Genomic DNA, 27,929 nt, shown 5'->3' on the forward strand with positions numbered 1-27,929 from the left:
TTGTTGGCCATAATGGTCGGTTGAAGGTGAAACGGTTCTGCTCGGGTCACCACTTATAAGTTATTTAATATATACACAATGAGAAGGAGCCAGCCACCACTGACCGTTGCCGCCGACCCGATTAGCATCGAATATCTCGTGCTTTCGCGCTCGCGCTTATTGACCGCTGGACTTCTTTATCGTCTTTGCTGGTCGCTATAAGCTTAAAGGGTCACCGACGGTATTTATGCTCGTCAAGGTTTTTATTTGAACATGACCTATGAGAGCCTCAGTACCCAGAACACAATTTGCGGCTCGAAATTCATATTCTTTCCGCCTGAAAACCGCTGGTTGAGAATTTGCCGGTTTCAGGCGTGCTCACTCTCTTTCTATGGTCACGTGCCGTTCAAACTCATGCATACCAAATAGAAATACTTTACTAAGAGAATACAGGACACTCCTCATTTGCATTAGACAAAATGACGGCTGCACCACAAACCGCCCCTTGTGGAGTGCTTTATTTGGCGACGGCTCTCTTGCCCACCCGCCTCCTCGCCGCCAGACCACGTGAAGGCGATGCCTCGGAATGTGGTGCGGTTGACGGGATCGCTTATGCCAACACTGCAGCGCTGCCGCCATCAGGCGTTTTTCTGCAGATCTTTGTTGTTGTCTTTTCCAATGTGTTCTTTTAGGAATGTCCTGTATTTGCCAAATATATTCAAAGTCATGGATCATCTAAGCACTAAAAAATAGAAAAGAATTTTAACCCTATTTTTTGTGGCTTCAAAGCTGCACATACGTTGATAGAAAAATAAATTGTAGCGCAGATCACAGGAGGTAGATGCATACCATTATATTGTGTAAAAGGAGGATGTGTACACAAGTTGTATTCTTTCAGCGAATAATGTAAATTGTACTTGTATCATTCACGTCTGCTTTGGCCCCAATGGGCTGGCAGTATTGATAAATAATTAAATAAAATGCACGGCATTCTCAATATGGTGACAGACATGGGACCGCAACTTCAAAACCGTGGTTCATGGTACTGGCCAATCAATATTCAAGCACATAACATAGCGAGGATAAGGGATATAGGTGCAAAACAATCTCACAACAAACGGTTCAAGCAACGTCCTTGTCGTCTGCTTCACACGCCCAAAAAGCGCGTTTGTAATGCCCGTCTAGGAACCTTGACAGGTAGTGAAGATAACTGTCTCGCCTACACCCTGTTTCACCTAATGATGTGCCGCAGGAACGGCTACAAGCACGAGCTCCTTGCTCGGGGCACATCTCGTCGGCACAAGCTCTTGCGCATTAAGGGCAGCTGCAAATGCTATGAGCTTGCGCTTCTAGCCTTTGCTGCGGTACAACATAAGGTGAAACGGGGTACAGAACTATACATGCTTTGAACCTGACGCCATCCCCACAGCTCTACGGCCAGCAAAACAGAAGAGGGAGGAACTCCCCACTCAACGGGACTCTTTTGTGTGTCCCACACGTCTTATTCTCCCTCTACAAGGTTATAGAAGAATAACCCGTCACCCAAAATTCACACAAAAGTAGCTCTGCGGTTAGTTGCGGTGGCCCGATCGCTGACATGCTTCGACTGCTTCAGTGGCTGGAACGGCTAGGGCGTCCTGACGACGTCAGCCTCGCTGCAGCTTTGCTCATCCCGCGACAAACTACTTCACAATTGCGCCGGATGTGACGTGCTCCCCGCTGGCTGCTCTCCAAGCGCTTGACAGAGTCCGCCGTTTATAATGAAAAATACAGCCATCAGGCTCAAAATACAAACGTGCAATTGTCATTTACAGATATCGTGGATCATACTCAGCCTATTTCTGAGAACAACACACACATTTCAAATTCCGTTGAAGTTCCTCTTTAAGGAGCTTTAGTAGGTGCCTTCCTGAATAGGTAAAGACAACCCAAAACAGGAGCTAGCATAACAAAATGAAACGTCCCAATATTACGGCCAAATATAAGTGAAAGCAAGTAGACAAGGGCAGTTTTTTTCGTTTTTTTTTTACATTGTTTGCACGCACTTTAAGATAACAAAAGCAGGGGTGGAACTGACAAATGGCGATTTGGAGCAGTTCTTGTAGCAGGGAACAACTGGTTTTGGAGTAGAGATTCCCACTTTTGTAGAATTTGAGCTTTCATATAAAAACATTTTATACAATCTCTTTAAAATTTAGTCTGTGGGAAAAACTTCAGTTGTTGGGAGACTATTTAAGGTATACCTACAAGGGGGGGGGGGGGGGGGGGGGGTACCTGGGAACTACAGATATTTATTTATTTATTGAACAATCATACACCGGTAATTTTCCAGATGTCTCAATTAACCTATTAGGAGTACCGACGGCATCTTCGGTTTGTGTTCGACGTGAAAAAGATGATTTTGGCTACATTGTAGGGTTTGTATCACGGTGAGGTAATTGTCGCGAGTTCGACATCAAGCGGACACTTTTGTGTTGAATGTGTCTCACACTGCCCTTGCTCGTATTCAACTTGCTACTGTTCACAGAGCAGCTAAGCGAACACACATCTACTCCTACTGACCACGAGTAGCACTACCTATTCATGCGATCGATGTGAGCATTGTTCGCATAAATCCGGTAAGTCCTCTTAGGTGTGTGCAGATAATGGATGTTGGGTTCGAAGCAAATTTGAAGTGAATAGTGGTTTCGGCCTTATATTTTTTTAAATCAAATATTGAATAGTTTGCTGCACCTTTCTCCATGCCTTTCACTACTGCGACACCATGCTTAAACAAAAATTCAGCTGAACTTGCGGCTCTGTTAAATTTAATCTAGCTATATTTATAGACTGTGGCCTCAGACAGTCCAATGCCTACATTATGATGGCAAGTAAATGACACATTTGACATACAATTAAAGCTACAAAGGAGCCCCGCCATACCTAATTCAGGGGATTTATGAATCTACATGCTATATGAAAATATTTTCTTCAATTCTTAATTAAAACAAAACAAGCACAACTAATGAACACGGGTTGTTGAAACATCACTCCCTAATATACACCCTTCCATAAAAGCCAGTTAAATTTTGAAGATTTTACTGCAATATAAATATTAACAGTCGCAGTTTTTTTTTTTTTATTGCTTTAGGAGCGCGCGTTTGTTATACCACCACTTTGAAGGTGTGTTTTCCGCCTATACTCCGTTTCGTACTTATTGTGCAACGCTGTCAAAGCTACTGGCATGAGCGTGGGGCTTGATCTCATTGATCATTTGCATGCGTTCTTGCGCGAACAAAAGCATAGATCCATAGGTGATGCTACGCGCTCGTGCCAGTAGCCTTGACAGCGTTGCACGCTAAGTATGAAACAGAATAAGTGCGCAGCTGCGCTGTGACGAAGCGAGTCACGAGATCGCGGCGTCAGCTCTGCGGGTATTGCTTCTCCGCAGTGCATCAATGCTTGAGGAAAAGCGCACTGAAATGGGCTAACCCGCCACGATCGACACTTCGAAAAAGTATGAATATTGCAGTTAACTTTGAAGTGATTATCAAATAGTGTATAATTTCAAACTAGCATTTGATAATTCGAATATTTGCGCAGCCCCACTCTTCGCACATAGTATTGAGGCATCCGAAAAAACACCAAGTGCACTTTCGTGATTTTCAGTGGCATCGCCAAGAATGCCACGTGCCAGACACTTTCAGTTCCCTTTTTGAGAACAGCTCCCTTTTGGTGCAGTCATGGCGCAAATTGCGCACAAATACAACCTTTGGAGCAGCACGTACACGGTTTTCGTTCTGGCGCAGTTTGGTGCAAATGGTCGCAGCTGTTCCACCACTGCAAAAGCAAAGACTTCGTCGAGTTTCCCTCCTCTACAAAGGCAGAACTAAAAGTGCCCCCTCCCCTCCCTCTCACCACTTATCCACCCTTTTTTTTGCCAAGTGAACTCTTCCCGCATGAATAGCTGACCTCATTTTGGTGATTAGCTTGTTTCCAGTCCCTTCATTGCCGTGTTGAAGACGATTATGGTGTCTGAGGAATGTGCTTTTCGTGCATTCTGACTGTAGTTTGGACGATGTTGTATGCAGTTGCTCGTCGCAAGCTGATGCTCATTCTCGTCGATTGAATATGCTGCTCACTATTACATAGAACAGAAATAAACGCAGCATGGATAACCTTCTCTCGTAGGGTAAGTACATTTTTTTAAAATAGTTTCTTAACTAGACTGTTTTCTCGCAGCGGGGACGAAGTTAGAACCACATAGACATGGGTTGAAATAGAGCAACCGTCTTGGGCAGCTGTGCGACCATGCTAAAGGCACAAACGACGGTCTGTTCTGCAATCGGCGAAAACGCTCACTTCGGTTTTCGGTAACTACGCTCAAACGCCCACAAAACGTCGTTCAATCGACACGTGGCCGCGGAGCAGATAGCAGGGAGAGTGTCAAAGGACTGATCCGACTCTAGAGTCATTGCATCGGATCCAAAGACAACGCCGGGCTTTGAGCGCATTAATTCCAAATATTGAGCCAAATAGCGCACAACTCAGGCAATGTGAACACAATGCTTATTTTACATGTTTTACGGCATTTATTAATCTCCGACGGCATTGCACTTTCCACTGCCTTAGCGGAAACCTGCGAAGCTTCACGCCTGCTAAGGTTCCGGGGTTGCGACAGTCCGGTACGCAACAGTGCCTACAGCTTCGGTGTTTATTCTTCTGCGATATCTGATAGCAATGTTAAGAATAAAAGACCAAAAACGCACAAATCAACACCTTCAAATCAATGCGTGAATAGCCCCACGAGCAAGCAGGCTGGCGAAAGGGCCTTCCCAGTGTTGCAAATATTTAGAGCTAGATGGCGCAACATGTCACACCAAACTTGATTGCATGAGGGTATACACCAACTCATGTCTGCAAACAAACCGGAGCGCCCCTAGCAAACGCCACCGACGCTGCGCAAGCGCGATGGGGGTGTGGGCAAGAAGCTCGCCGTCGCCCATAAAGAAACCATTGGAATGGGATGTTGTCGGCGTCTGTGTGAGTCCCCGCGCTTTTTTTCGTGTTGGAATTGTTGATTCTACGTCTTCCTGGCAATGTCTGACTACTTGAGTGGCTTCAGCGAAATTAATGAGGCTCGTTACACCGCAAAACTTGGCGTGAATAATGTAACATGTGGCGATTCATTCTGTGTGGACGCTGCAGAATGGACGCTAAAGCCCGATTCACATGGTGAGGTTCTGCTCGCTATTTTCAGTCATGAAGTCGCTCGGGCTGCAAAAGCCTGAACCGTAGGTGAGATGCCGACGTCGATACTCAAAATTGCAAGCAGAATCGAACCGAGCGAATCGGGCATAACAAGTCAGTGATGGCCACTGGTAACAATTATCAACTTTTCCTTGTATCTACTGTTTACACCGAGCCTACTTACCCGAAGGAACCTTTGAACTTAAACGTCTTTTGGGGACTGCACTTCTTATCGCAATTACCAGGTCAACGTTTGGTCTACGGGCTGCTGTCGTTTGAACCAGCAGACACGCAGAAACATTTGAGAGAGCAGACGACAGCTCAAACGATGAGGCGGCCGTTTGAATGTGATGATGCACCGAACGCAGTCCACAGGTGGTCCATGCAACTTGACGTTTTTCCCGCCTTCATGTTGGAACAAAACAAATAAATCTGACGACCACAAGTATCCGTGAATTCAATCCAAAGTGCTTTCCGCCCAAGTAATCGTGGTTCGATGGCGTCTGTTTTTCCTTCTAGATGGCCCCTATTCACGTTCTCGGACGAACCGAGCGGGCAAAAAAACCCATGAAAACTGACCTTCAAACCTTTCCCGACTCTTTTGGTAAAGCCCCAGTCGCGGCGTTTTGAGGAGAAGGCAGGTTTTTGTCCGGTTTCTTCCAAAGTAACACAGGAATGCACCTGCCCCATAGCGGATTCCGCCCACAGCCCTAGACCAAAAGTGCGCCCGATGCGCCAACACCGCGCCGTGACATAACAGAGATGAGTTCATGTATAAGTCGGGTTTTCCGGTTCCGCTATAGCCAACATGGCTGCCATCTGCCCATTCTTCCAGTTCCTCTGGTGGTCCGTGTTTTTCGAGTGACTCCGTGAGAAGAGAGGCCGTCTGCCATTCTTGTGGTCTTTGAGCATGAAGGTTTTTTGCTGATAGGCTTAGTATTGAAGCGAGCTTGGTGGACTAAACGTTGTCTCCAAATAGTGCCAACTTCAACTTCGCTGTTAATGCCAACGAAGGCGCCAACAAAGTGCAGCACCGTGATCAAAGTGAAAAACATAAAGCGGAAGTTGCACGAGAACTTAAAATTGACATCAAGTGGAAAGTGGCCAACATGCAGAGAAATTTTATATTTTTGCTGAAATTGATTTTTTGGGCCGCCTGATTATTTGGACAATTTCGGGGTCCCCTCCAAGTCCGAAAAATCGGTCGGCAACTGTAATGAATACAACCCAGCAGCCATCATTAAGAAGGCCAAGAGGCAACTAAAGAAGCAACTATGAAACAGACATCTTGATGAACAATCGTTCGGTTCCCCCTGGACTCTGGAGGTGTCAAAAGTTCACCCGAGAAGGGCAAGGACGGGCAGAGCATAACCCTGCAACTCCGTCTAGAAATGGGAGACGCGCGAGAAATTAGACAAGATCTAAAATTTACGACGTACATCGTCTCCTATGGGACTGTAAATGTTTCAGAAAAGAGAGGGAGGAAATACTTGCAACCGCGGACCCACTAGACAAGGCGAAAGACGGACAAGCATGAGAGAAATCCTACAGGCAATTCCAAAGAACTTGAGTGGCTGAGATCCATAGCTTTCTATCTGGCAAAAACGGGCCTCAGTAAAACATTTCAATATTTCTTTTCTTGTCATGCCGTGCCATATTGCAACAGTTTTTTTTTTCATCGATAAAGGTATATTTTAAATCGTTCAATGTTTCACAGTAAGCACAAACCGACAGTACTCTCATTAATTGAAACTCCAGGAAGCCAAAAATTTTGTTTGGATTATAACGAATTCATCTAAGCATGATGAGAGGTAAAATTTCGATTTGTTATACCGATGGCTACACATACAAAGCAGATACTTCATTATTTTTTCTACACAGACCTACTACTAACCATAAGCAGGTATGCCACTTATGAAACATTGGTGAAATGTATAAGTTTATTTGTCCCTCAGGAATGGTGTGTATCGTAAGCTGTTTAGACGGCACGGCACATGGCACCTCAAAACAAAATTGAGTCTGTTCACCAGCAAAAAAGTTGTCTATTATGGACTATTAGCCCAGTTGAGCGTGCTTGTTGCCGAGCGCCGGTCCACTGCGGAGAAGCAACACTCACAAAGACTAGTCATGGATGAAGAAAGAATAAACAATTACAACAGGGACAACACAACCAATCTTTCAACTAGCAACAGACGAGTAAACTTTTCAACAGCGAGCAGCCGACTATACCCAGTAGGAGTGGGGGAGAGAAGGGGAGAGAAGGAAAGATAAAACACGCGAAGTGCAAGTCAGGGTGGTAGGGTTATCTCAGATTTTAAAAATTCAACCTCAGTTTTCGTCAGCAGGAGGGAAGGGTTTGACACGTTATTTTTTGCTGTGGTCATGGCGAATGATTCTTCGATTTCCCTTGGGGGAATCAAAAAATCCTTGGGGGGCATGAGAGAATAATTGTTTATTCTTTCTTCATCCATGACTTAAACCAACACGCTCTTCTACCAAGCACAAAGACTAGCTTTGCGGCTGCTGCTTCTCCGCAGTCCACCACTGCTCGATAAGAAACATGCTCAACAGGACTACGAGAACGAAAAGCAGAAATTGCACGAAAACGTCATTCGCATCAGAAACGTAGTGGGACAACCACATTTTTGAAAATTTATTTAGAATATCTAAAAGTATGAAATATCCGAGTTTGAATTATCGTGAGCTTACACGCTATCTATGAGAAAAGGTAAATTATAATTCCGTGTTTTCGGAACTCATTTTTCGTGAAATTCTAAGAGCGTTTTTTGGAGTTTATTTTTTGCCGAATATTCCGAGTATATCGGAGCTAATTTTTGTTAGATTCTAAGTTCTCCAAAGTGGGAAGTTTATTTTTTATACGTTTCCAAATTTTCCGAGATCGAAAATAGAAACACATATTAACCACCAATGCACGTGTACATGACATTGGTGCCCTTGTCATTAGTAATACTAACTGGCCGACGACAAAACTTGAAAACAGACATTAAAACCACCGAACTCCTTGGTGTAGGCGTTTGAAAGCTTGTTTTCTTTTCATCCTATTGTACCACTTCTCCCTGATTTAAGCGTTCATAGCTTTCACGGTTATCAAATCGGAACTCTACCTTCCTCCAAGATCAATCAGGAAACCAAAACAGTGATTTGTGTCATTGCCCAGAATTACATTGTCGTGAATGAACAGACGGCATAAACAATGAACCTTCTTTGGTCAATACTACGATATTTTGAAGGAATCTCATGAGGCTTCTCCTGATGACTGCTGAACCTCTGCTCTGACCGAACATGTTTGTAGAGAACTGTCTTTTTTGTTTCTTTTGCCCATCGTGACCTCGAAATCCTGAGTTTTTTTTTATAATTCCAATGTAAGGAAGTTTTAGCAGCAAGTGTTTTTCAAATTTTAGTGGATTTATCCGGAAAAACAGAAGTCTACTTATAACTAAGGTTTCGTGTTTTTGGATGAACTCAAATAGGATCCGAACGTTTGCCAGTAAAATTTCAGTCAATTCGGATTTATCCGAGAAACCTCGAATTTTAAGGTCACAACGGCAAAATAGATCAAATTTTAATTTTAAAAAAAGACTGTTCTTCAAATAGATTTTATAAGAGCACAAGATCAGTGGTCCTGAAGAGTGATCACTTTAATTTTCTTTTGAAATTTTGGACACTGACAAAAGAGGATTTATGTTTCAGCTTGTCAATGTTTGTCCAGGACAATGGTCCATGGTACCACTTGGTCACTGCCAAAGCCATTGTTTAAGTTTTCAGTTTGAACCATACTATTTTCACTTCTTAAAGGAAGAAAGGTAGTGTTTTTATGACAGCGAAAGCTACGAACCCTTAGATATAAATGGAGCGGGAAGATAGCTCAAGCTTTCATGCTTTCCATTGACAAACTTCCAGGAAATTAGTTATTTCAAAGTATGAACTGTCAGTGAGGCAGCACTTTTTCACGATATTTGTTGTGGGATAGTATTTCCAATGGCAATGGGCACCAACGTCAAATGCAGCTGCAGTATTATCATCTGCCACAGGAGAATTGTTGCAAATTTAGCGTATGTATGTGTCCGGGCTTTGTTTATTTTGTTTTTAAATCTTGAAAAATTGGGCCAACAGTAGAAATAAACTCTGAATTTGAGAGAATCTGAAATCTGCCCAGAATTAACTCTGGCAGACCCAGAATTTTCGGCGAAAAATGAACTCGGAAAATCCCGCTCCGAATTCCACGAGAAACAGCCTCAGACAACACAGAATCCTACTCGTAACATTGTCGAAAGTATTTCAAACCCACGGCGAAAGAATAATGCGTAAAAATTTCCGAAATGTATGCGGATTGGAAGTGTTGCAGGGTTGCCCGATGAATGGCGCCAGGGTTGTTCCGTCGCCGTAGGCGGCCATAAGCGGGTCCGGTCACACCCAAACGCTAATGCAGACCAGCCTTTAAAGAGTTTTAGAGTACCCTTAGAGCCACTACCATTGGCATGCTGAATGGCATACAGGCGAGCTAACTCCGTCTCACCCTAGTGTGGACTGTAGAAGACAGAGACATCTCGCTCACTTTGTTGACGCCTTCCCGTCGCTTGGAGTGGGCATACAACGCCAGGACACCCGTTAGTGCAAACAACCTCGGTTCAGCACAAAGCCAAGTACCATCGAATCCACTCTCACGACAGACCGACGCCTCCGTCACCGCATGACGACTATGATGGCTTGGAAGCTCCAGCACCGAATCAATCTGCGGCGATTGCGGCAGTCATCGTGTCGAATAAAGAGACGGTTGAATGCGCTAGATAAAAAACGCTAGAAACTCGACTTTATGTGACAGCAGCACATCCCCGGAACGGTCGTTGTGCCGGTGCTCGGGGGATAGGGGGGTCTGGCCAGGACCCTTCAGACTTGGCCTCGCGGTAAGAGGGAGGGCGAAAAGGAGGGCAGGACTGGCGAAGACGACAGCACTGGCAGTGGTTGGGTCCTCTCGCTACCTGCAAACCGCACACACGCACGTTCACTCCTGTCTGCATCAACATTGTGTTAGAGATTCCTGGTCGGGAAATCTGGCTATTGTTCGCACTAGTAAAAAAAAAAATTATGCCGCAAATTGCTTTCCAATTGTGTTGCTACGAGTAAAGGCCCGTTCACACTCTTGCGACCGAGTACGACTGAGAGAGACGAGATCTCTTACAACTTCTTAAATGTTTTTAGAATGAGGGAACACACTGACATTGTGGCGCCATCTATGCGGTGACCCTAGAACTGCATTTCACAAAAGCGAAGGTTTTGCGGGATTTCCGAGGTCAAATGTGCGTAATACCCATAGAAAGGCTCGCTTATAACATTGACAAAAGCTTTTCGAGCCAAAAAAGGAAGGATATTGCGCGTGAAATAAAAAAAAAATATGCCGGACCGCCGAGTTTACACTGCTTCCCAATAGATGGCACCAGTGTGTTCTCTGGTTTAAGAAGTTTTAAGGAACCCAGGTTTAAGAGGTCGCAAGCAGTCGCAAGAGTGTGAACGGGCCTTAACGTTTTTGGTTTAGTGCCAGCAACCTCCAGGCATTACTTCCCAAGCTGTTCCTTCAGGTGTTTTCACTGACCTCCCCCACATGACATCAATTTTTCCGCTAAGTTTAGCGAGGAAACTGAATTTGTGTATAGGCCACATAACATGAAGTCAAGTGACATAATTTTCCCCACTAAATTCAGCAGGGAAACTGAATTGACAATGAGGTCACATAACATCCATTTTCCCACTAAATCTAGCATGGAAACTTAGGTCCCCACAGCCCACAGCTTCATGAAATGCAGCTTCACAAAATCTGGAGCAGCTAGCCAAAGAATGTTTCACGTTAGAAAAGCATTAGAGAAATCGAATAGCCTTAAAGGGGCACTAAAGCAGTTTTGGAGATTGTTTATTTATGATCCTAGCTCAGTCTACGTTCCCTAAGCGTTCTAAACAACCCAAGATTATCGTAAACTACTGTGGAAGTGTCCACTTTGTTCAGGCGCCCACTATTAACATTTTCCAAACTTGGAAATTTTGAAAATTATACATTAAGCGCCCGAATTGACTGGACAAGCGCCCATGTCTAGATTAACCCAGTTTTCAGCGAAAGTGGTGTGATCCACCCCCCGTATTTTACGGTAGATTGTTACGCGGAAAAGTTTCCTATTAAGAACAGGATCGAACATTGCGACACGCCTGTTTTTCAGTGGTTCGGCGTAAGACCAGTCAAGATGATTCTTGGTCGGAGGTGAGGACAAAGTACTCGACTATATCCGAGCACTTCTGCCCGTCTAAAGGTCTGCAGTATGATACGCAAGTTTTTGATTACGTACGCTGCAACTCCCTCCCCCTCCCCTCCCTCCCTCCTCCTCCCCCTCCCCCTCCCCCTCCCCCCCCCCCCCCCCCCCCCCGCCCCCCCTAAATGCCAAACCAATTAAATTGCGTGAAAAGAGCCCCTATGCCACGCATTTCCACCACTACGCAACGACTACCAATTTATTTCGTATGCTTTCCACTCCACTTTACGAACGAGCGACTCTTACAATGAAAATTTCTGCCGGTCTTGTGAAGTTCCCAATACAGGCATTCAACTAAAGCCAGACATTCCAAGCCCGAACAAGTAATGTGTTATCACGCCCATCATCAGAGTTAGATTTCGAACGAGACTTACCTGTCTCGCGAAGTGGTTCGAAGCAGACGCACTAGCAGCACCCCAGCCAAGGCGGCGGCTGCGGCTCCGAGTCCGGCTCCGAGCCAAGCCGAGGCTTCCGCCGACGCTAGCCGGCTGCACATTTAAAAGACAAAAAAAGACATACCGTAAAGTTCCGAGAGAATGTTTTTCTGGCTAAATATCTGTACAGTAAAACCTCGTTATAACAAAGTTGAAGGAGCGGTCGTAATTATTTCGTTATAACCATTAGTTTGTTATAGCCAATGTCCATTTCTTCCCACTATTAGCAAGCAAGGGGTATTATGATTGCTTTGTTATATCCATTAGTTTGTTATATCCCATTTTGTTATAACGAGGTTTTACTGTAACATAAAAATTCCAAAACATCGCCCACCCCCCGGTTTCCATCGGACGTCATGCAATGCCCGACGGGAATCGCATCAACCACGCAATTTGCTGTACCGGCACGTCTGACAAGCGAGTAAAAGTGAATTCCCACGTTTTTCTCCGCGATCTGCGCACGCAATATCGGCTCCCATAACACGCGAGTTGTTCCCACGTGTATGTTGCACTGTGAGATGCGAATCTGCTGCATCCACAATCCGCAGTATCTGTTCCCGTGACATAAAATATTTAGAGGATTCCCGCGTTTTTGTCCGCAATCTGCGCATGCGATATCGGCTCCCGTAACACGCGCGTTGTTCCCATGTGTATGTTGCACTGTGAGAGGCGAATCTGCTGCATCCACAATCTGCGGTATCCGTACCCGTGACATAAACTTTTTTGTGGATTCCCGCATTTTTGTTCGTGATCTGCGTGTGCGATCCATTCTACGCAAGTTGGTCCCACGTGTATATTGCATCGTGAAATAAGATTCTGCTGCGTTTGCAATCTGCGGTATTTCTTCCCGCAACATACGAGTTTGTAGTGGATTCCCGTCTTTTTGTCCGCGATCTACCCGTGCGAAATCGGTTCCCTTACAGCCGTGTTTGTAGCGGGGCCCCGCGTGTTTATTGCACCATAAAACTTGCATCTGCTGCATCCGTGATCTGCGCTGTTCATTCCCGTGAGATGCGAGTTCTTGGCAGATTTCCGCGGGTCCTTCGCACTGTTAAATGCAAATCTGCTGTGGTATCCTTTCCCGTGACACAGGTGTTTGTAGCGAATTCCCGCGTGTTTACTGCATTGTGAAATGCGGATTTGCGGTGTCCACGATCTGTGGTATCAGTTCCTGTGTCACATGTTTTGTAGGCGGTTTTTTGATAAAGTTTTGCTGTGGCATCCCCAAAGATAGCCCACCCCACGTTTTTCACCATTTATCTCTCCATTTTGGGTGGGCGTTCTTTCGGAACGCCCACCCAAAACGGTAGGGCTCTATGGAGAAAAAAAGAGAAGAAAAGTGGAAATTTGTATGTGATGAAGGGATGTATTGACGTATGGCACAAATAACGCATGGCCCGAACCAAGAACAAGTATGAGCCAAAAAAAAAGTCGGAATGTCCCGGCGTCCCAAGAAATTTTCCTTCATTCGCTGTCATTTTCATACACGTAAAAGCATCATTATCTGAACCAAAATCAATGGTAAGAGAACAGCAATCGAATCCAAGAACTGCAGCAGCACGCAGATGGGAACCACACAACACGACACTGTTAGTGCAAACGAGCATCCTCCAGTTTTTACCATTTTTGTCTAAGAACTGAACGGCTGCCACAAGAACTACTCATGTGGTGAAAGTACACATTCAGGGAAGCCACCTAAGCGCTACAGTTTGGTGCTTACCAACAGTCTGTCAGAGTAAATTGAAGGAAAGCGCCGACGTCGTGTTCGAGCTAGCAGTGTTGCGCATTGTACATAACCTAGGCTGTGCAAACAGGCTTGTGGTTGCGTATGAAACAAAAACTTTTCTGTTACCTCTTTCACCTTTTGTTACAGATGTCCTTCAACCTTGCAGTTTGGGGTCTCAACAGCGGGGAGCAACGTACGAATAACTAGGCCGAGTTCTCGGCCTAGTTATTCGTACGTTATTTATGTGCAACGCGACGATTGGCTGTGTGTGTACCCTGTGGGAAAGCAGACGCGAGGGCCTTGCACATAAATAATGCATCTACAGTGTAGACCGCATATAACGTATGTCGCGGGAGTCGCGAAAATCCGCACTATAAGCGGTACCGCGCTATAACCAAAACATTGATACTTCAGGCCAAAATACTTGCCATGAGACAACTTACCTTTGTAAAATAATTTCTTTTATGTCAGATGAAAAATAAAGCTTAGTTTGAGGAAACTCTTTATTTCACCAGACTAGTACACTTCTCTCTCAAGTGTGTCACACATTTTGAAAGAAATGAGCGACTTTTGCCTGGGGCAGCCTTTTAACAACGTCGCGGGTTGCGGACGGACGTTGCAAGCGTTCAGGATTGCTAACCCTAATCACTTTTCACCAGTGATGAAAATGTGTGAAAATTCACATCCTTTATACGGTACGCGCCAGTAATACCTTCAACTTTAGCACAGGCATGAAATGCTCCAAATAAGAAATCCGGGCGATGTTCGAAAACACAAATGCTTAGAAAGCACCATAGTAGTCGAAGTAAACAAACACGATGACACGGGCGTTTCTGCCGTCTTGAGAGTGCCGCCACGACATCATCGCACGAGTATGTGGATCTTCCCTTCTGGTACGTGCTGGGTTATCATAGCGACACACAATGAAAATTTACAGTCAAGGATAGCGCTTCTACGCGGAACGATGAGCTTCCACCACGCCGTCTATGTCGACGATCACAACCGACGCCATGTTTGCGGATAGAAGAAGCTGCCCCACGACCAGCATGCAACACGCGCGAACACTTCTCCTCGACCTGCAATTGGTCTGTCGTTGCAGTTGTTTCCAACGCAGCGGAGGGACGCACGCACGTGAACGACACGTGCGTGCGTCCTTCTGTCGCTAAGGCGACTGAAGCCTCTCTCTTCGCTTCTCCTTGCTTCTTCGAGCAACCTCCTTGCCCCGCGAGTCCCGCTTGCGGCTAGCGGCTTTATCTAGTGTCGCACAGGGAAGCGTGCTCGCTGCGCCGGTCGGCGGGCTGTTTCAGAAACCGCACTATAACCGGTATTTCCCTTCGCGCGCCTGCATTTTAAGCGGTATTTAATTACATGGAGTTCTATGGGAGGCGAACCAGTGGTTTAAAAAAGCCGCGTTATACCGGGTCCTGCACTATAAACGGTTACGTTGTAAGTGGTCTATACTGTATTACTCGAGTAAATACGGTAATTCGTTAGAGGTTACCGTGTTTTGCACTGTCAGAAAACACAAGTGATGCCTCACCTTGTGTACCGTGAGAGCCACGGAGCCATGGGCCTCACCAACAGCACGTGGACCAGTCGACGCAAGCTCCTGCGGTGGAGACACAAACATGTCAATGCTGGGACTCTCAATTCCACTGAATCAATTTTTGAATGGCCGTTATTGGCGAGATATGACAGCGGATCGTGTGTATTTTGCCCTGTTGTTACGTCATGGTGTCATGCAGCACAACAGTGCCACAAGTCACAGTGTCACACGGCATCAATGTCACATCAGGTCCTGATGTCACATAAGGTCCTGATGTCACATCAGGTCATGGTGTCACATGACACCATGGCATCAAAGTTTTATGTGACGCCACAGTGTCGCGTGATGTCAAGCTGTCATATGGGGTCATGGCATCAATGACACAGTAATGTCATGACTTCACATGGCATTGTGGTAACGTCACAGTGTCATGTGGCATCGGTCTCATTCTATTTATATATATTTTTCACAATGCTGCAGGCCAGTTTTCTGGCTCAAGCAGGAGGAGCAAAAATATAAACACATGAAAAGGCACGTAAATGCACAATAGCATAAAATACAAGACAACAAAACAAGACCATCTTAGCCAACAACAATAGTTAAAAAATATATATACATACACCGGGTGTTCCATTTTAATTCTAACAGATTTATTACAAAACATTCATAAGATATGCACTAATACGATTTGTGCAGGTGAGCTATATGGCCAGGGGGACATTACGTGGGTGGCTAATCTTTGCGATAAGTCGGCGAATTAATTAAAATTCATTAAATAACTTTTTAATTAGTGAAACTAGACATATGGTTCCAATTAGAACATGCTGAGCGTCATCGAAAATCACTAGATCAACTCTTAATCAACTCTTTTTAGAACGACTTGAAGCTCGTGGGAAACTCGGGAGCACACCAAAGTTACCACTAGTGCAGCAGGCACAAAGCTAGCAGTGGCGGAACGTGGGTGATTAGATTATCATTGCGTTCCGCCACTGCTAGCTTTGCTAGCAGTGGCAAAAAGCAGTGCTAAGGTCCCAGTATGGTCGCTATTTAGGTCTATGGGTTGAGCAGTTTCTCATTGACCTCTCCAGTTCTGGAAAGCCCCTCCAAATTTGTGTTGACAGGTTGCTTTAAGTATCTGTATCTGATAGTGCCCTGCTAGCAGGTAGAGAAGGCACTACTTTCCAAGAATCCAGTGACTGTAGCTTGCACCAACTGGTCCACCTAGTGCACACGACGACTGCTCACCGGGTGGATAGATGCTAACGGCTCTACTCTATATAATGGGTGGCAGCTCGCGCCACCTGTACACTCACGGGTAGGCAGCCATGGTTGCCAGCTTGACGTAGACATCCCTGGAAGGCGGGACGGCGCAGGTGAACCTCTGCGGAGGAGGTAGCCCGTGGCGCCGGCAGAACTCTGCCGGCTGGATCGGGTAGTCCTGGCGCACGGCCGGCCGGTCACTCTTGGAGGCCACCAGCAGCACGGGCACCGAGCTGCCGGCCAGGTGCTTCTGCAAGGCACACGGCCGTTGGCACACCCAGACACAGCAGTCTGCAGCATGAAGCAGACTCAGCCTGCCCCAGCTTTTTCCAAGCAGACCACACAAAGATTGTAACTCTGAGACACGCTGCCATCTGCGTCTGCAGAGGAGATGATGCCTGCTTCTACAATGCAGACGGCACCAAGTTCTACAAAGTATTTGTCTGCTTGTGTTTCTGCAACGCGGACAAATACAGTGGCTTAAAGGCGGTAGTGTAGCGACCGTGTAGCCTCCACCATGCATCGCGAGTGACTTGCTATTGGAAGACGGCGGTGTAACCATGTAGAGTGTGCTCTGCTCCATAGACAACAGCCCCAGCATGGTCCCCACCACTCACCAGGTAGGCTCGTGCAACGTGCTCAAAGGACCTGGGGTTGCTGGCATCAAACAGCAGGCAGACAGCGTCGCAGTGAAGCTCGGGTGTCACCGGGGCGTCGTGCTGGCCAAACAGGTCCACCTCGTGCAGCTGCGCAAAGCACAAACGCGGCTTACGCCCACACGCCGGGACACCCAATCACAGGAGCCCTTGCAGCACAGGGACAACTGAGGCTCCAAGCTGAACACTAGGCAAGAAAGTTGGCGGGATCATCAATGCAGGGCGGCCGGCGACCTCAGCGACTTTCTCACCACGTCTCCACTTAGAGCCCCCGGTAAGGGGTGCCTAGGGCCGCTATCCCGTCTCCAATCGTGTGGGCAAGCAAGTTCAACTGCAGGCCTGCCAAAGATGTTAGGGTGTATGTGCATCTGCTACACATACACGCACTGACAGTGTCAACACAAACGAGTCATCACCAGCTTTTTCTGTTTTTCTTCTGAAACTGAATGGTCGTCCCTACAATTACGACAGTCCCTGGTAAGCTGAGAACACTGGGGCGTCTCTCTCAAATGGCCGGCCCCAGCACACGCATAGCGATGCTTTCAGAGGTAATGCTAGCTGTGGGGCAACAGTCGGAAAGCATCGAACGAGCGGACGCCTTAACCTGGATGGGTTCTACATTGACCAGGCTTCGTCCCTTCAGCCGCCGCGGCAAAATGCGGGGGCTCCTTCTGCCTCGGGGGCCGGCCGTTTCTGAGCCGCGATCAGCGGGACCGCACGGGCAGTGTCGCGCCTGCAAATGTCACCGTGCACAAGGGACTCACCCGTGCGACCGTAACAAAAGGCCACAATCGACAGGACCACGTCAGAATTGATCACAAAGCAACGCAACAATGGCACAACAAGACTGGGCCTAGCCAAAAAGAGAGTGTCAGGGGCGAGCGACCGGCGCAAATGACCGGGAGAGGACTGCCGCTGCACGCCTGAGGTGCCTGGAATGCACCTTCAACGGGTGCGTTTACCGTCCTCTATCAGCCGTGCACCAAAAGTGGTCCCCAAGCGGCAACAAAATGCCTCGCAGGAGCCAGTGTCAAGGCGAGATCGAGAGCATTCTTGGCAGCTGATTGGACGTGGCACCACAGCTAGCGGATAATTAAGCGGCGAGACAAATTTTGACCCATTCACGAGTTCACAATCGGGCAAAATCGTGGTGAGAACGTCTTACCAACGCACAAACGGTGAAAGACATCGTAGCCTCTGATGTGCTCGTCTTTAGTACTCCTTCACCCGCCAATCAACGACAGCATGTGCACGGCAGCCGAACAACTCGAGATTTGCAAACAAAGCGCGGGCTGTCAGTGCCTTTTAACGCGAAATAGCGGGCGATCACAATTACAGCCCGCATCTGATCTCCCTTTGCAGCGCCGCTCGGTTCGTAGCAGACAAGAATTTTTAAAGTGAAAGCTTTAAGGAGCTTGTGTCGCACAAAAGCCGGCATTGGTGGTGTTGGAACGGGGAAAATCCAGGATTGGTCGATAGGTTCATAATGTCACAGCCACATGCGCGGGAATTTCAAACCCACAGCGCTCAAGTAAAGCGTGACGTCATGCATGGAATGAAAGGGATTAAAACACGACATGTAATGCGAATTAAAGGTCGCTGCATGTCTCAAATGGTTTCACTTTATAAAGTAATTCATTTGCCTTAAGGAGGGCAAACTACACAGAAAAAAAAGATTTCTGAAAAAAACTTGAGTTTGAAAAATGCCATATTTACATCCGCCAACACCTAGAGATGTATTCCCAGAAAGTTTCATTTGTTTACAGTGCATACTTATATTTTCAGACCACCGATGCTAATGAAAGGTAGAGGTTTGTGCACTTTGAATGCATTCTTCTCCAATCCACCTTTTGGCATAACTCCCACCTTAAAGGGACCATGAAATGACTTTTTTACTTTTTCCACATAACTCTTACAATAAACCGTCAATGTTCACTGAATGCCGAACAGGCATCCGTTTTCGTCTCGGTTTATTAACTTCTACACAAAAAATTAATGAAATATCGACTTCTTCTTGACCGCAAAACAAGCCGTGACGTACGATGTTTCCGGAACCGGAAGTTCTCTCTGCAGTAGGGGATGGGAGCGTCAGCGAGTTGTGGTGCGCCGGTGGGTTTTACTGCGCCGATGTCACCGACGTATTTTCTGAATCGGCGCCTCTCATCGCCGCATCGCAGCTGAACGAAATTCAATGAGATACGTTGCGCTACAGCGACAGCATGGGACTAGTCCCATACGCCGGTATGCCTGTTGGGAAGTGCACATGGGAACAATTTGCCGCGGCGTTTTTCGCGGTCTCGGAGATGCAGGAGCGAGCCGACGTTAAAAAAGATACGTTTGAACTGTCAGCAAGAGCCACGTAAATACCTGTTCACACTCGGAGCGGACGCGCGCGTTTGATGAAGTGCTGTATTCGCGCTGTTGGTAAGCGCTTCGGGACCGATCTTTTACAATTGCAACTCGATACTGACGCGACACTCGGCAAAGAAAGGTTGGACCGGTATTGCACGTATACCTCCCACGAACTGTTACAGCTCGACAGTGACAAGCAGTCTGTCAGAATAAAAATGGCATACCAATAACAAAGTGTACATACCGTGCTACGAAGGTAATCCATACAGCGTTTATTTCAGCTCTATATCACACAAAACAAGGAGAGAATCGACGAGGGTCCCTTTTCGACGAGTGTTCGTCAACACTGCCTCGGAAAACAAGGGGAAGAGATTGACCTCACCTCTTAACCTAAAATTGAGGTCAGCGATCAAACTATAATACGGAAGGGTCCACAAGGGTAGCGCGGGCATATTCCATTCAGTACGCCAGCCGGTCGAAGGCAGACGGTCTTGCGACGAAGCAACGCTGCGCCGAGTCGGAGTGCCTGCTAGGCCTATATTCTGAGCTTCGTCGGAGCGGGATTCGCGGCTGTTGTCGCTCTTCTCGGGTGTTTGTGGATCCAGCGTTCTTGTTCGTCGTGGTTTGTTTTAAGTACATTTCTTTCTTGCTGCTTGAAGTCGGCACGCGCGAGATGAACACGTAGAAAAATAAACGTTCAGTCAGTCAGAGTTTTGAGAGGAAGGAAACCAAAGGAAATAACCGTTCTGAACTTGGCCCTGCCCTACTGCGCACGCGCAGTAGTTGCTTCGTTTACCACACGATAGATGGCGCTTGGCTCTCAGCATTATCAAATTTGGCAATTTTCGCCACACATCTCTAATTATGCTACAAAATGTGGATCTGAATATTATTTAACAAAACTTTTAGGAAACATTCGCCGGCTATTTATTGTTTACGATCGCGGTGCTGGTGAGGTAGGCTCTTACCCAATAGGCGATGTGGATTCGGCTGACGTGCACCGATTCTGCATATGCATCGTAGTGAAAAGGCAGAGCTTTCGAAGGAAAGAAGTCGCAAAAGAGTCCAGTTTTCTTTTAAAAGTTCTATAGCAAATAATTTTTTTTGGCTCCCTAGTCTTGTGTTTTTGTGTTCCTTTTCACACCTTTTACGACGTGCGGTGGATGAAATTCGATTTTAAAATCATTTCATGGTCCCTTTAATAAAACTATTGTTTCAGTATGAAACTATCGAGACTTAATATTTGCGTCTTATATGCCAAAAATTTATGGAGCCTGTTACTATGAACTTAGATTATGCATTTTTAAATTCCTTTATTACGAAGAATTGCAATTAACAAAACCTGGTAAATGTAAAAAAAAAAAAATTGTTTCCATAAATTTTTTTTAATGAAAAATGCATATCTTTTTTAGTTTCTTTTCATAGTAACCGGTAATAGGTATTCCAGTATGCATTCCACCAGAGAGATATGTGGCTGTCAATACCATTTCTCAACGATACATTCGTTGAGCAGATTCCATGCTTTACTTTGCACCGGGGGTATAGTATTAGTACCTCATAAAATTGGTTCACAAGGCTGTAACTTCACACGGCCCCCTATGTGGCTACAAAAAGCAACTGCAAATATCACGCCGATTGAGTAAGCAATTAAAAAAATTACATTTCCAGGTAATGTCCCCTCATAAAAAAATTTGAAGAATTTTGGGAGGGATTTGAACCCAAAACCCTGCACGACCAAGTCGCTACCGACTTGGCCGTGCAGACACGCTTGCATGGCTTAGGAATGAGCCCGGGTTTATACATTTAGCTGTAGCGTTCCACTCTTAAAGGCGGAGCTTAAGCGTCCTCCTGCAACTTTTTTTGCCAGTCTCTTGGCAGACAACGTACTAGATTTACTAGATTGCTAGATTGCTAGATTATTGCTAGATTTACTTACGTCTACGAATGATGCTTCGTAGCAGACAAAAGGCGTTCCTCGCTCGCGCTAGCGGACGAACCATCAACGAATGCTATCTTTGCTCGCCCCCCGGTGTCGCTCATGCAATGGCCAAAATCGGACCCCCGAAGGAGGTTTGGGTCCTCACCAGCAGGTACTTGTCCTGGCCGTAGACAGGCAGCCGGTCCACGGCGTACTTGGAGCCCGGGTGGGAGCCCCTGTCCAGGCCGCAGCCCAGCAGGCCCCGCAGGAAGGAGGTCTTGCCTGCCCCCTGGGGGCCCAGCACGTGGCAGTGCAGCACCTGCCGGCTCGTCTGCCGCTGCTGCACTTCCAGCTGCTTCTCCCGCGTCACTGCACGGGATCCCCAAGCGTCTGAGGACCCTCGCCCCTTGCATGACCGCGGCCGGAGCCGCCGTAGTTGCCTACAGCTTGAAAAATGCGGAACTTTTGGCTAGTGTCCCAATCTCATTGGACATACAGGGTGTCCCCCAAACAATTTACGGGGTTTTGTTTACCGCAAAAATAAACTACTGTAAACAACTACTGTAAACAATTGTCACAAATGACAAATGATGAGGCTGTGAATAATTAAAGGAATTAAACAATTAATGGGGCAAACTTGTGCCCAAAACAAAAGAGGGGAAGGCTAGAGTCGCAGGCGTCGATGTTGGCGAAACACCAGGATCGGGCGCTGGGGCAAAGCTGACACCGGCTCACCACGCGGAGCCCCTCATGTGGACGCATGGGCTTCTGGAACAATCGGCGTAAAAGGTTCGGCACATAGAACATTCTAATCTCAAATAAACAACAGGGTTCTCAAATTTACCAGAATGTAACATTACAGGAACAACAAAAAGGTGCATCCGCAGCCAGGCAATAAACCTCAGCTTTTCGCGCGGGAAGTAAGCACGATAACCGTTAGGCCACGGGCACGCTGCTGCCTACTTGGCCAGCTGCGTGCGCTGCAAAATTTCGCAATTTAGGTCTAAGCTGCAGTTCTAAAATAATTTCCGGGTTCTAATTTTAGCAAAGCGGTAGGATCTTAAGATAGATTCCAATGTGTTTATATTTTACTGAATTGTTCGCAGGACATATTTTTTTGCGAATTGTAGATATTTCGCAAAATTCGTGAAAACTAGGTTTTTGCGAAAATTAAGTTGTTTACAGTATTTGAAACATTGCTTTATTTCCATCCACAAGAATGGGACAAAACAAAAGGGAAAAACTGTGTTTTGCAGCTTGGCTAGCCCTTGGTACCGCCACAAATCAAGCAACACCAACATAAGAGAGAAAAATGTACAAAAAAAGACATCAATTAATAAAACAAATAAGCAAACAAATGTATACATTGAGCGTCACCGAACGCTCATTCCTTGTTGAAATAAAGCCGTGGCGGTCTGAACCGGATGCCAGACTTTCAAAACTAACTGCAGTCTAAGTAAAAAATTATAGGTTACTTTCTGAAAATTTAAATAAAAAAATTGGTCCCGTTTTCGGTAACCAGTGCCACTGAACTCTATGTATTATAAGGGGTCCATCAACCGCCATTTTCCCATAGAAAACTTCAGAAAATAGCTCACGACTTTTGAATAAGATGACGGTGAGTTCTGAAACTTTGGCATCTGGCTGAGACCGCTAGGCCTACATTTGGGCGCAGAATGAGCATACGGAAATGTAGTTTAGTTTTGCGGTACACCAAAAAACAAAGAAACTTAGTCAATTTTTGGGGGGGACACCCTGTACATTGGGATGCCTGGGAATTGCTAAGCCTTGCATTTCTTCAGCTGTTAGCAACTAGAGAGGGCGTTTCTAAGAAAACTTTCAAAATCTTTACGAATGGGGCGGCTGAGAAGAAAAAAAAAGACACTCTTTTCGGGAACAGAAGCTTTGCTCCCACTGTCAGCATAAAGCATGTGCAAAACGTGAGGGTGTGCCAAGTTTCCACATGTGCAGCAGGCGTAAGGCTGGCAATGCGAAAACTTGCTTGACTTTCTTATTATCTGCGTCAGCCTGCCGCATGAGTGGAAACCCTCACTTTTCACAGATGCTTTAAGCCTTCCTAATAATGGGCTTTTTGATGACGCTCGGACAGTTTCTCGTTGAAACCAGATCTTTATTTTTGCCAATAAAAAGATAATTAGTTCATTATCAGTAATTATTTTGCTAATTCGCGTGCTTCTAGAAATCCCCGACGTCCGCCGTGGCTGGAAGTTTCTTCTTGGAAAGAGTTTCTTTTCTTTCTCAAACGGCCTATTTGTAGGAATTTTGGGTCTATTTCTTTAATGCTGCTTAGGGACAGGCAAGGATCTCGTGGTCTGCGATTGCACGTTTTTATATCTTAGTGCTGCGCACGTTCTTGCACGGGCTCAATTGCGGGAATGTTTGCGTCGATTTTTGTGTACACTTTTATAATGAATATCGCATATAGCGAACAAATTTTTTCTTTCAATGCTAGTTTGTTATAAGGAGGTTCGACTGTAAATCCAAGGACACCCACATTGTCTTTCCTTGTTCCGCCGATTCTAGGCTTAGGTGGACGTTGGCTCAGAGAAAAATTTGGTCCTTCTCTTCCATCTTTAGATACTGGTAATGCCATCTCCTCAAACGTTTGCGTTCCATTCCAACCGCTACGTCATAACCTCAGAGTTTCAGCTTCCCGCGATGCGCAGTTTACTTATGCGCTCCAAAAAATGCGGTTCTCTTTTCTCAAAAACACCCAGCATTTAAAAAGGTCCGCGGTAGTCCCCCACCCCCCATTCCCGGTCCCCCTTCCAACTCGTTCGCTACAAATAATGGACCCAAATACCGGACCGCCTCTCGGCGAGATGGAGCGGACCCCAACGTGGCTGCTCACCATGCACGGCCGACAGCTGGCTCTCCTCCCCCGCCCCCAGGTAGCCCAGGTAGGCAAGGCACTCGAAGGTCTTGTGCACGTCCAGCGCCGTCGTCAGACTGCAACGCAGAGTCGCACTGGTCGGAGCGGGGACTGACAGACCTAAAGGCTGGTTCACGCGCTTTCGACCGCTCACAACCGCGAGCCTTCAAATTTCTCGCAATCACTTACGACCAGATAACACACTGGCGTCGTCTATGAGGTGGCCCCGGAACTACATTTCACTGGAGTGGAGGATTTGCAGCATTTGCGAGATCATATGTAAGTACCGTCTACGAGAAATGGTCATTTATAGCATTGCAAATATTTTTCCAGCCAATAGGGAAAAAATGATAAGCAAATAAAACCCCAGAAAATATATGAAAATTGCGAGCTTTCGATGGCTGGCCGACAGATGGTGCCGGTGCGTCATTTTGTCGTAGGAGATCGCGAGAGGGCTTCATACCTCAGCAAACCTCACTCATGAGGGCCCTCACCCACCCTCACTCGCCCTCATCTTCACAGGTGAGGCGAGGGTGAGGCAGTTTCTGAACAAAGAAAATTCATGAGTGTGAAGGTGAGTGAGGGCTGTGAGAGCTGTAAGGACCGTGAGTGTGAGCGCGTGAGGGGTGTTAGGGCCATGAGTGCGTGAGGGGCGTGAGGGCAGTGAGTGGCGTGAGGGCCATGAGTGCATGAGGGGTATGAGGGCTTTGAGGGCGGTGACTGCGTGATGGGTGTGAGGGCCATGAGTGTGTGAGGGGCGTGAGGGCAGTGAGTGGTGTGAGGGGTATGAGGGCCGTGAGGGCGGTGAGTGTGTGATGGGTGTGAGGGCCACGAGTCCAGGAGGGGCGCGAGGGCAGGGAATGTGTGAGTGGCATGAGTGCGTGAGGGACGTGAGGGGTGTGAGGGCGGTGAGGGCCATGAGGGCGGTGAGTGCGTGTGGCCCCCTTTATACGGAGCGAATTTCACAGCAATTTTGGTGTTCCTGTAGGGTTGGTCCCTAGCTTTCCCTAGACCAACACGAATTTCTGAATTCGGGTCCGGCTCGAAACAAGCGTGCAACTTGGAGCAATTCGAAGACGTTTGAAGCAGCTGCATCCAATCAGGGATGCAATATTTTCACGTGAAACCTCGTGCCAGTGATGATGACAACAAAAGACTTGGTTCTGGTTTGAAATTGATTGTTTTTGGAAATAAACTGTTTCACAAAAGATGCATTAGTATTCTCAATGAGATTTAAATGCCTAAAAACACGTTTATAGCGCGAAATTATGTGTCTAAATAGTGCAAGAAAAATCAAATTTCATGATGGTGCTGGAAAATTGCAGCCAATGGTTGCTGCGTGTGACCGTGGGCGGCCCATGTTTCTGGTGTTGCGACATCAAGTTTCTGGGCGAAATTGCCCCATCTGAAGCGGGCCTGAGTGGCGTGAAGGCCATGACAGTGATGTGATTGGCCTAAGTCATTTTGGAGCACCTTTTGGAGCAGCCAAAACTGTGTTTTGGAGCAGCAAAAGTGGATTTAGGAGCAGCCAAGACAGTGTTTCGGAGCAGCAAAAGCGGCTTTTGGAGCAGATTTTCTTACAAAAATAAATATATTCGTGCTGTACAAAAGAAGGACACTTTGTGTTGTGTTGTGTTCTGACGTGACGTGTTGTGACGGAACTCGCTGCTTGTGTGTTTAATGTTGAGACATCCCACAAGTGTGCAGTGCTGTAGGCGTTGCCGAGCAATTCTGAAAAACCGCTTGCCACCGTTTTACTGGTTCCCGACGTGCCAGACTTTCTTTAAAAGTAAGCAAACGTAAAACAATGAATTGCAAGCGTCCCGACAAGTGCCTCTGTCGTGCAATCATGTTTACATGCACGTGAGGGCAACTTCGGCAGGCTTGCAGTTGCGCGTGCTTCGTTGCGCGAGCGGAGACGACGGCTGTTCGATCGAAACCGAAATCATGCCACTCCGCTCCGTCGCCAACTGATTCCCGAAATTGCATGCAAAATGTAACTGTCGAGCATACGACGAAAAAAATCCAGCGGTGCGTTATTGCCAGGCCGGCAAAAAATACAAGTTAAAAAAAAAAAAAAACGGGTTAATCAATGCAAGACATGGCGCGCGGGGTCAAAAAGTTTTTTGAGCACTTTGTGCAACAACTGAACTCGACACAAACAAGTGCGCTGTGCGGGTTCAGCTTGGGAACATTGCCTTCTTTGCTTTAGCTCACTTCTCTTCACCAACTTTCTTTTGTGGCAGATTTTTCACGTACCGGGGTCCCTCTCGAAAGAAAGCTCACCGAGAGAAACCTATAGGTAATCAATAATTCCACACAGCAGTCTTCAAGTTACAGATAGCTTTGTAGTAACGTATGACTTAAACAAGAACAGGAATGTTGACGAACATGCGGCGGTACTTAGTTTCATTTTTAGAAAGCACCATATCTGCAGCGACGTGGGGATGGCACCACCCAACGCCGCGCGACCACATTGAATGGAAAGCGGGGACCAAATACCGTTATTCCACGGCTATTGCTTTGAGGAGCGAGTGCTTCAGCTCACAAAATAACTCCTGCCGTGCAAAAACGTGGTTTCGTTTCACAGCATGACGGCATGGCTGGTACCTGGCACACTAGCGTCGGAGCATTCGCACACACCCGCGTCTATTCAAAATATTTGAAAAAAAAAAAAAAAAAAGACACGAGACGAGATTTACGAGACGACGAGAGCGCGAAACGCGAGACAGCGGAAAAACTATGCAAGACCGGGCGGGGGATTGATGCAGGGTATTTTGTGCCGGGTGCCGCTTGCGCCACATGACACATGCATGCTCAATTACGGTACTTAGTTTAGTTTCAGTTTTGAAAGGCGACCAATATTTTTTTTTTTGCGCAGGCTTGGCGCAGATTACCCGTATATTGGCGCAATTGGTGCACCAATCACATCACTGCCATAAGTGCATGAGGGTGTGAGGGGGTATGAGTGCGTGAGGGGCCGTGAGGGCGGTGAGTGCGGGAGGGCTAAGAGTGCGTGAGGGCCATGAGGGCAGTGAGCGCATAAGGGGCGTGAGGGCCATGAGTGAGTGAGAAGCATGAGGGTGGTGAGTGGCGCGAGGGCGGTGAGGGGCATGAGGGTTATGAGTGAGTGAGGGACGCGAGGCCGGTGAGTAGCGTGAGAGCCATGTGTGTGAGGGGTGTAAGTGCGTGAGGGCAGTGAGGGCAGTGAGGGGCGTGAGGGCCATGAGTGAGTGAGGGGCATGAGAATGGTGAGTGGCGTGACGGCAGTGAGGGGTGTGAGGGTTATGAGTGAGTGAGGGACGCGAGGGCGGTGAGTAGCGTGAGAGCCATGAGTGCGTGAGGGGCGTGAGGGGTATGAGTGCGTGAGGGCCGTGAGTGCGTAAGGGGCGTGGGGGCCATGAGTGAGTGAGGGGCATAAGGGTGGTAAGTGGCGTGAGGGCGGCGAGGGGCATGAGGGTCATGAGTGAGTGAGGGACGCGAGGGCGGTGAGTAGCGTGAGAGCCATGAGTGCGTGAGGGGCGTAAGGGGTATGAGTGCATGAGGGCCGTGAGGGCAGTGAGTGCACGAGGGGCGTGAGGGCCATGAGGGTGGTGAGTGGCGTGACGGCGGTGAGGTG

General features: G+C 47.0%; 1 protein-coding gene across 1 annotated transcript in view; it reads right to left on the reverse strand.

Annotated features, from left to right (window-relative positions):
- Positions 1-10,008: 10,008 nt before the first annotated feature.
- LOC8027129 (mitochondrial Rho GTPase 1) overlaps positions 10,009-27,929 on the reverse strand; it is a 52,370-nt gene continuing 34,449 nt past the window's right edge. The window contains exons 13-19 of the mRNA XM_029986759.3: positions 24,290-24,387; positions 21,584-21,786; positions 17,109-17,237; positions 16,545-16,741; positions 15,226-15,294; positions 11,900-12,013; positions 10,009-10,208 (exon numbers count right to left, since the gene is read on the reverse strand). Coding sequence (XP_029842619.1) covers positions 10,205-10,208; positions 11,900-12,013; positions 15,226-15,294; positions 16,545-16,741; positions 17,109-17,237; positions 21,584-21,786; positions 24,290-24,387 — 814 coding nt within the window. The 3' untranslated portion in view covers positions 10,009-10,204. The remainder of the gene's footprint in view (positions 10,209-11,899; positions 12,014-15,225; positions 15,295-16,544; positions 16,742-17,108; positions 17,238-21,583; positions 21,787-24,289; positions 24,388-27,929) is intronic.

This window comes from Ixodes scapularis, unplaced genomic scaffold (assembly GCF_016920785.2).
Source record: "Ixodes scapularis isolate PalLabHiFi unplaced genomic scaffold, ASM1692078v2 PGA_scaffold6__148_contigs__length_123643588, whole genome shotgun sequence".
Lineage (NCBI taxonomy): Eukaryota > Metazoa > Arthropoda > Arachnida > Ixodida > Ixodidae > Ixodes > Ixodes scapularis.